Below are 9,526 nucleotides of genomic sequence, written 5' to 3'. Positions count from 1 at the left end.
TGACAGTGGCACAGGCCACCGTGCATATGTGTGTGTATAAATGTATATATATATATATATATACAGTAGAACACGGATATAACGAACTCCAAGGGACCAAGAAATTTAGTTCGCTATATCCGTTGTTCGTTATTCACATTTGACCGCCATCTTGGATTGTAGAGATGAGGACATTCACAGACATTACCTATATCATGTTGATAAATATGAAGTTTATTTTTATAATAAAATTGAAATAATACAACTACAACTTAAATAAATTTATTTTATTTTTTAATGAAAATGCAAGGTTGTTGAATGGGTTAAACACGATATGTTTGTTTTGTTAATTAATTAATGACCATCAATCAATGTTGATTCACCACCAACAAGATTGATGTATACTGTACCGCTAAGTGGCTGAGCTGACACTGAGTGAGTTCGCTAATCACGTCCTTAATTGGGTCTTGGGGGTAGTAAATCAGTTCGCTATAGCCGTTAATTCGCTACTCACGAGTTCGTTATTCGCGTATAATTTTAATGATATTATAAAGGACTGTTGACGGGACTTTTAAATTTGTTCGCTATATCCGTTTGTACGCTATATCCGTGTTCGCTATATCCATGTTCTACTGTATGTATATAGGTGTGTATATATATATATAAATGTATGCATGTATATAGGTGTATATATATATGTAGGTATATATATGTATGTATGTATGTATGTATGTATGTATGTATATATGTATATATACAACATAGATAAATAAAAACAGAATGCCTTTCCCCCAACATGTTTCGTTCTTTACTCTTCAAGGAGATTGTGTCCCTGGTATGGTGATCTACCTTCTGGTGTTGGCGATCTATAGCCTGTTTTTATATTGTATTGTCCAAATAGTGCTATTAGTTTTAACTCTCCACGCTATACTGGCCACATAAAGAAACTGTGCACACAGAAAATATAAAGATAGACAGACAGTGTCTTTATACATAAATAAAGGTGTGAACATAGCAAGTATTGGAGACAATCAAACGCTCATGCAGGTGCCAGGCGACGTGACGTCATTGATGGTGGCCTATGGCCTTGCAATGTGTTACTGCACGTACATTCTGTGCAGCTGCACACAACATGTGAAACTCAGACATTGCTGTCACTGTCGAAAGCTTGATCTTTGGTAATTCAAACGTTCACAAATTCACATGAGAAGTCACATGCACATCATGCCACAATTAACATCTGCTCAACCTCACGAAACCATTGGAATTGTTCGAGCAGGCATGAGCCAACAACAGGTGGCAGCACATTTCAGATGCCATCGTAACATGATATCTGCATTGGTCAGGCGTTATGGAAACAGTAATGACGTCGCCGACCAACCACGTTTTGGGCGGCCCCGAGTAACGACGTCAAGACAGGACAGATGGATTCGGGTGAATAATCTCAGACACAGGTTCCAGACGGCAGTGACCACGTCCCAAACCATTCCCCGGGCCTTCAATGCTCATTTGGTAGCCTATATGCGTCGTCGATGCACTGCTGTGCTTCACGCGCATGATGGTCATACCCGTTATTGACTTTGTGACTTCGTCGTGTGACCCCCTACTCAATTTTGAACTTCTGACGTCATCGTTACGGATATTGTTCATGTTCTTTTGACATGCTGTTGTGGCCCGATACTTCAGCTTATAACGTGTCTACATCATTTCGTCTTTTCTGTGTTGTATGCCAATTCTGAAGGAATTTTCTGTGTGCACAGTTTCTTTATGTGGCTAGTATAGTGTTAGTTGTAATTGTGATATTCTCGTTGTTTTACTGCCCTTCGTCGACAGGTTTTTATAACGTACATATATTCCATTTCAATGTCAAATGTTCTCATTTCACTTTTTATTGTATAAATTGTTTTCGTCACGATATGGCTGCGATATTGCCGATGTGACGTTAAATACTAACTCACTCACTCACTCAGGGAGATTGTAGCAGTTATAGTATGACGTCATTACATATATATATTGTGACGTCACAATAGGGACAACATTCTAGAGCGACAAGGTCAAAGCTTTCAATGGTTTAACATAAGTTTGAACTTATCTATGAAGTAGTGTTCTTTTAAAATTCGTTTTACTTTGTCCGAATTTTGAACTTGATAAAAAGGAAATATTGTACATTTAAAATGATTTCCTTTCGCACAGACATCTAAATGTCCACTCAGTGGGATACACCGGGTTTCAGGATATATATATATATATATGTGTGTGTGTGTGTGTGTGTGTGTGTTTCGAAACCCAAAATCCAAATGGGGTTGGATCTTACTGAACTCCCCGTGTGATGGTATCACAATATTACACGGATATCACTTCACACTCTTTCAGATCCCGTACCGCTTTTATGAGTGGAATGTATCCTTTCCATACAGGCATGCAGGTAAATACATCCTTTATCATTTAAGTTAACGCATTTATCTATGACAAGCCTATGACATTAAAACATACCACTTAAGTATGCTTTTGTCGACGACACACAAGAGCACATGTTTACAAAGAACTTGTATACCTTTCTGGTGTCAACACTATGTTTGCCGGCAACGTTACTGGTGGAAACATAACGATTAATCTCGTGAAACCTTCAAGCCGGGTTCCACTCGGATTGGACTCTGGATTGTCATCGACAGTGACAGCGACACAGACTAAAGCGTGATCTGAGCTCTCAGATGGTTTGATTCGAAAGCAGTGAAATTATATAATATAATCAAATCACACAGAATTGTTGTTGTGTTGTTGTTACCATTTTTAAGTTTCATTTATTTTGCCAAACACTGTTTAAGAATTATGTGTAAATATTAGTAATAGGATGATCACCTTTTTCAGCGAATAGATATGCCAACACAAACAGTCAACAGGTGGTTATTTTGGGTTCAAATGGAACTAATGTTTGCACTGGAAAACATGTATCACAACACACGATAAGTTACTGATGTTAATGCTGATGCAATCATTTCTATTCAGGGAAACAGTAATGCAAAAATGATAAATATCAGTCATCACTCGTGGGATGTTTCAATGTTAAAAATATCAATCTCACCAAAGACTCAGGAAATAATGATAAACTAAGGGTCGGTTGATTAAATTATTCCCAATTAAAGTAACATTTGTAATGGGTCACCCATTCATCTTACATGTAATAATTTTAAATATTAGGACGAAAATAAATGCTTGGATAAATATACTTATATTGTAGTTGATGTCCATGAAACAACGTTGATTGTGTAAAGGGAAATTCTTCTGCCCTTTAAGGTTCTGCCTTTTAAGGTTCTGCCCTTTAAGGTTACTTACTGTTCAATTAGAACTGTTGGAAATGCGTATTATCTGACTGTAAGCGGGGGTCATTCGTATATATCTACTTTCGTCCTCATTCCTAACATTGGAAGAAACTCATTTTCACTTCACATCAACTGCGAGTGTATAGGAAGATCTGACAGTCAATTTCCTTTTCAGCATATGGCACTTGTCCGTGACCAATCAGTGTGTGTGCCCCTCAACTTTACATTCCCCCCTCAGGAACTGAAGAAACTCGGCTATGCTACGCACATGGTTGGAAAGTAGGTACTACGAAGGAAAACAAAACAAAAACCGTAACATATCAAAAATTACATGGAATATTTGAATCTCTATTTTCTCATTCTTAAATACACCATTTACATAAATTCATTCATGCCTGCTGTCATGACGTTTCGGTTTCTGCAATGATTTTCATTTTATCATACATCAAGGACTTATCTTATTATTTTTAAGTGGCATTTCGAAACGGTACTGTTATTTTTCACTTTAATTTCAGATGGCATCTTGGCTTTTGCAAGTGGGAGTGCACCCCAACGTACCGAGGCTTTGATAGTTTCTTTGGTTATTATGTTGCGGTTGAAGACTACTTCACTCACTCTGACGGTGCGCATGACACCGTTTGTTTGATGCATATGGTTCTAAAATGTATTTTCAGTACAACTATGTCCATTTGAACACGTGTACAACAGTTCCAAATTTTTTTTATATTTCATCAGGGGGGTACTTGGACTTCAGAGACAATACGCTTCCCTCAAGAAACTATTCTGGAGAATATTCTGCTGTAAGTATTGTAACAAATTAACAATATGTTTAACAATTTTGTGATATCAATGAAGATAATGTTTTTCTAAAAATCATACTTTCTGCGATATATCTATATCCTCTGAGCCGTTAGTTGGTTTGGGCAGTGTAAACGTTCCTATTCATCATGTTTTTCCTTTCAGAACACATTCGCCCAGAGAGCCGTTGACATCATCCATCGTCACAATGTATCACAACCGTTGTTTATGTACCTCCCGTATCAGAGCGTGCATGCTCCTATTGAGGTACATGAAATCCACAGTATATTGAGAAAGTGCACCAGTCTACTTCGACATCTTTTCTCGTAACATATATATTGGTTCTGTCAGTGAGGGCGATCTACCTTTTATTTGTTAATATAACATTGGGAGCAAAACCATTTTCGTGTACCTCCAGTATCAATATGTACCTAGAAAGCACTGTAATGAGGGCATCTGTTATTGGCTTGAATGTTTATATGCCAACGGGATTCTTCCGGTATTACTGAGGATACTTTTTACGTTTATTTTCACTGGATTTGGATATGTTTCTTTTGTCAACGTATGTACCTCAAAGTTTAACATCACAGGTCCCGAAGAGATATGGGGATATGTATCCAAATGTGATTAACGAAGGGCGGAGACAATACAGCGGTATGTAGTTTAATATCCGTATTTCCTTCACAGTTATTACTGAAATCTATATACATACTTAACAAAGGAAGAACTTTCAAATTTACTTTGTAACATGCATTTCAGTTGAGTGACTATCATAAAGTTCAGACACCATGAAATATCTGACATAATGTTCAAAGCACTGACCAATCACCGCTAATCCCTTCAGGAATGGTCTCTGCACTGGATGAGGCAGTGGGAAATGTTACCAAAGCCCTGAAGGATCGGGGTTTGTTTGAAAATACTCTGATTCTATTCACCGCAGATGTAAGTAGTTGAACTATTTTCCACCAGTTTCGTACAGAATAATCCTGATGTCGGTTTAAAAATGTATTGAACAGTGACTGATCAGCCTAGAATACTTGTTATCAATATTTAATGTTTGCCTAAAGCCAACAAAGCATGCAATGGAGGCCTGCAACAGTATTTTTCTTTCTTGCGAATAATCATCTAATCATGAACGACAGAAACTGGATCCCGCAAAAAGAGAACCACACGCATGCCACATATGAGGTCTATGGTATACATTACGAACATTACAACATCAGGAATACGTCCAAGTGCTATTTGTACACATTTGTTTCAGTTAATGAAAAAGTATATTTTTATGATAGTTGGAGCAACAGGTACTTGTTTATCTGGAAAGTATAAGTAGTTATCTTTTGATGAATGAAAGAAGTTGTAATTGTATGTCTGTCAAAATTGCAAGCGTGAACCACCTACCAGCTGTATGGAAATACATAATGAACATCATACTTTTTAATTACGAATATGAGATTGAAAAATACGTTCAATTGCTACATGAGCATGTTTGGTTCAGTGAGTGAGTGAGTTTAGTTTTACGCCGCACTCAGCAATATTCCAGCTATATGGCGGCGGTCTGTAAATAATCGAGTCTGGACCAGACAATCCAGTGATCAACAGCGTGAGCATCGATCTGCGCAATTGGGAACCGATGACATATGTCAACCAAGACAGCGAGCTTGACCACCCGATCCCGTTAGTCGCCTCTTACGTATGAAAAGATGGTCATGTGTCATCAAAGTTCTAATCTTGTCAATCCTTCTTATGACAAAACAATGATCATTCAGAATGGAGGCCCCATCCAATCATATGCAAACAACTGGCCTCTGAGAGGAGGGAAGTACACGATCTGGGAAGGGGGCACGAGGGGAGCATCCTTCATGCATGGTGCTGGGCTCCAGAAGACTGGGACAACACACGATGGGTAACGCTATGAAATGCATTTAGACGTTTTACAGAAGTGTTCAAGGGATGATCAAAAGTAAACTAAATTACCCTACCAATTTCAACACGATTCACGAAAATCAGCAAAACACAACAACAATAGCATAGACACTAACCTGTTACAGACGCGTAATTTCACTAAACTAATTTTATGGCAGGTTAGAACATTTAAAATACACTTTCAACGAAATACCTTTTATAGCCATCATTCTGTTTATTGTGTCCATCACGTCGTCATATTAGCGAAATATTCCCAAGCACGACGTAAAACCCAAGTTCACCTCACCTCACCTTATTTTGTCCATCAACTAAAATTACTTGAAATGCTGTAGTCATTGTTTGGGAGCTTCAAACATACATGTATGGTATATTTCCTAAGTGAATTCCTTCTACCTCCAAACAGAATGATCCACGCTGTCGACTGGAAGCCCACTTTAGTATCTGCTGCTGGGGGAACACCAGGTGGGGAGATTCTTCAATATGTCCCCTTTTTTTCATGAGAATAGCAAAAATAACGATCAAGTTGTAACTGTAGAACTGGTAAGATATTTTAAACTGTCTTTAGCTTGTTAACCTCTTTCGAAAGGAACACGTAGGCAAGGTACTTCAAATGTTTATGTTCCCTTACTGTATATGGACACAGAAACTACCATTGATGGAATAAGTCAGTGGGATTCTATTCGAAATAGCCTCCCCTCTCCAAGGACAGAGTTCATCTACAACATTGACTACTTTGAAGATGCCTTAGAAGGGCATGCTGCAATAAGGTATTTTCAGATGTTTACGTTCCTTTACGTTCAAACGAATTACCCATGTGATATTTATGACAATTTGTGCATCAATGATCTCCTTCAGATGCAATATCAGATGCAGCTGCACTCAGCCCGCTAGTTATCTTATTTTACGCAAAGAAACATCCATTGAATGTAACAGTGTCTGAATTACTATGTATCAGGGTAGGAGACTACAAACTAATCCTGGGGTATCCTGGAGCTTTCGACGGCTGGCACAAACCCATGAACAGAACCGAGGATGATGTCTTTGTACAACCCGTTTTCTATGCGGGAGATGAACCAGTCCAGCTCTTTAACGTTCGAGGTACGCAATTAACCTACCTGCGTTATCTTTGATAGTTATTGTAGGCGAACATCGTTGAACCTAGCTGTGTGCTTAGATGGGACTCGTGATAATCACCGATCCTTAAAAGAATATGTAAATAGCTGTTGGACCCGACACATACTCATAAGTGTTTTTGGGTTTTCATGTTCCGATTATAACTAATATAAGCTTGATCCAGATACCAGAGCGCTGACTGCTTCCATCATTGTTCTGAATGAATGCTGTTTTAATGATTAAACTAAACAGATATTCTGACACACATCCAGACGATCCTACTGAGCACAGCAACCTTGCACCAACGATGTCGGATATGGTGGCGAAGTTGCAAGCCAGGCTGGAGGAGTACAAGAAGACTATGGTGCCAGCCAATTATCCTGATGGAGATCCTGCTTCTGACCCAAGACACTTTGGAGGTGTCTGGAGCCCTGGGTGGTGCTAAACTGATGGAGCTAACATACATTGATCCTACAATAGTGTGTACTTCATACGCTCATAATATGATCATTTGTCAATAATCCGCATCAATCTCAGGCTTTCTATTAGAATAATAAAATGGACACAACCAGAGTTACGAGTGACTAGTTAATATCTGATTAAGTAACTGTAGCATGATGAAGAATATATCATGACGGCTGATACTTTTTGAAATCAAAAGATCAGTCACTGGGATACATTTTGTAACTGTAATGTCACCATATATGCATATTCTCTTCAAAAAAAGTAGGGAACTTCATTTTTAATTCACGATTAAAAAAATTGCGAGATATATCAGAGTCAATTTATGTGATAATAATGAATGTTTTGAGAGTGTATCACCATCTGCTCTTCCTTACGACCATAGTTGTTCGTACAGTAATCGCTCTTGAAAAATGATTGGTGTATGACGTGAAATTTGCATGTGTACCATTTTAATTTCAAACACAAAAAAAGGGATAGAAACAAACATTAACTGTGTGATACATGGTGATTGTCAAGATTAATGGTCTACAGTGATTTATCGACCTTCTTGAAAACCGTCAAAATCAAGAATGACACCCCGTGCACGTGTATTTGACTACTGTGTTGTGAACGTGACCCCATGCGTTGTGTTTACGGGTTTGTGGTGTTACCACTGAGTGTGTACCCATTTAAGGCTCATAATGTCGAAAAACAGCAGCACGCTTTCAAAGCTCCCACACTTTACTTGACGGGACATTCTGTCTGCCCATGCGCAGATACATTTCCGCTGCTATTTAATAACCGGAGAATACAACATAAACCGGACAATAAGCAGAAAAACTACATCCCTCCTTTTTTCCAAAAAAGTGAATGATTACTATCATAATACGTAAGTAAACGCATTCTTTTCGGCGGACTTAAAGATTCACATTCAGATGTTAATAATGCCAAATTAAATTAACAACCTTCATTATTTCAATACCACTTGACTTAAAAAAAAACATGAAAAGTATAACTTGAATGGAAACCTACTTAAACCTATACTTCACAGTTTTATCTGGAAATTGCGTTACCAAATATTTGATGTCAAGTAATAATTTAAGAAATCAAATTAGACAGTTTCTGTAGGTCTACATAAAACAATTACCCCTTCTGACAATAAATGTTTCCTCAAACATTTAAGCTTCCCTTCCATCACTTCTTTGAATTGTCCCTTGAAACACTTGAATTGTCACTTATGCGTTTATATAACCCATTACATAGTTCCCAAATCTTTTTTGAGTCTCCCTTATCCTTATAGGTCTCTCAGATGAGTCTTGCTGCGCTTGGTGTACTGTCAATGTCTATCACTTTAGATCTGTCAGAAACACTTGCATTTCGTACATCCGCTGATGTCTCTGACAACTCGCGATGCTGACTAGAAACATGACTGTTAGTGTTCTTCATATCAACATCAGGTTGTGACATACTTTTTAACAAGAGTAACATGTCGTCTATACATGCCACCTGTACTAGATTCCAGATCAACTGCATTCCCATATCTATTCACTACTGTACAAGGTTGGGGATGGAAATTACTGCTTAACTTGTTCTCAGGTTGTTGTCTAACGAGCACTTTATCCCCTGCCTGGATTGGAGTATGTTGAGCACATCGCTTCATATCAGCATAATCTCTCCCTTTCATCTGTTGTACAGAGACGAAGTCCCTGACATCATCATCAAGTCCAAAGTCAATAAGTTCTGGCAATTCTGTCCTAATTTTTCTACCAAAAATCATCTCAGCCGGAGATTTTCCTGTAGATGAATGCGGCGTACTTCTGTACATCATGAGGAAATGTTGCAGCTCCTGTTTCCAATTTTTCTCTTCCACAATCCTCAATGTTTTCAGCAGTGACTTGTTCTGTCTCTCGACCTCTCAATTTGCCTATGGCCAATAAGCTGTGGATGTG

At 38.2% G+C, this 9,526-nt stretch overlaps 1 protein-coding gene across 1 annotated transcript in view; it reads left to right on the top strand.

Moving 5' to 3' along the window:
- Nucleotides 1-7,578, top strand: part of LOC124255884 (arylsulfatase B-like) — an 11,264-nt gene extending 3,686 nt beyond the window's left edge. Inside the window, exons 2-13 of the mRNA XM_046689830.1 lie at nucleotides 2,353-2,404; nucleotides 3,475-3,578; nucleotides 3,815-3,921; nucleotides 4,035-4,099; nucleotides 4,263-4,364; nucleotides 4,688-4,751; nucleotides 4,942-5,039; nucleotides 5,864-6,000; nucleotides 6,424-6,482; nucleotides 6,664-6,787; nucleotides 6,976-7,118; nucleotides 7,406-7,578. Coding sequence (XP_046545786.1) covers nucleotides 2,353-2,404; nucleotides 3,475-3,578; nucleotides 3,815-3,921; nucleotides 4,035-4,099; nucleotides 4,263-4,364; nucleotides 4,688-4,751; nucleotides 4,942-5,039; nucleotides 5,864-6,000; nucleotides 6,424-6,482; nucleotides 6,664-6,787; nucleotides 6,976-7,118; nucleotides 7,406-7,578 — 1,228 coding nt within the window. The remainder of the gene's footprint in view (nucleotides 1-2,352; nucleotides 2,405-3,474; nucleotides 3,579-3,814; nucleotides 3,922-4,034; nucleotides 4,100-4,262; nucleotides 4,365-4,687; nucleotides 4,752-4,941; nucleotides 5,040-5,863; nucleotides 6,001-6,423; nucleotides 6,483-6,663; nucleotides 6,788-6,975; nucleotides 7,119-7,405) is intronic.
- Nucleotides 7,579-9,526: the final 1,948 nt, after the last annotated feature.

The sequence above is a fragment of the Haliotis rubra genome, unplaced genomic scaffold (genome assembly GCF_003918875.1).
Source record: "Haliotis rubra isolate DU_JTF1 unplaced genomic scaffold, ASM391887v1 Scf610, whole genome shotgun sequence".
Lineage (NCBI taxonomy): Eukaryota > Metazoa > Mollusca > Gastropoda > Lepetellida > Haliotidae > Haliotis > Haliotis rubra.
The sequence above is the reverse complement of the archived record's forward strand: the minus strand, read 5'-3'. Positions and strand labels throughout refer to the sequence as shown.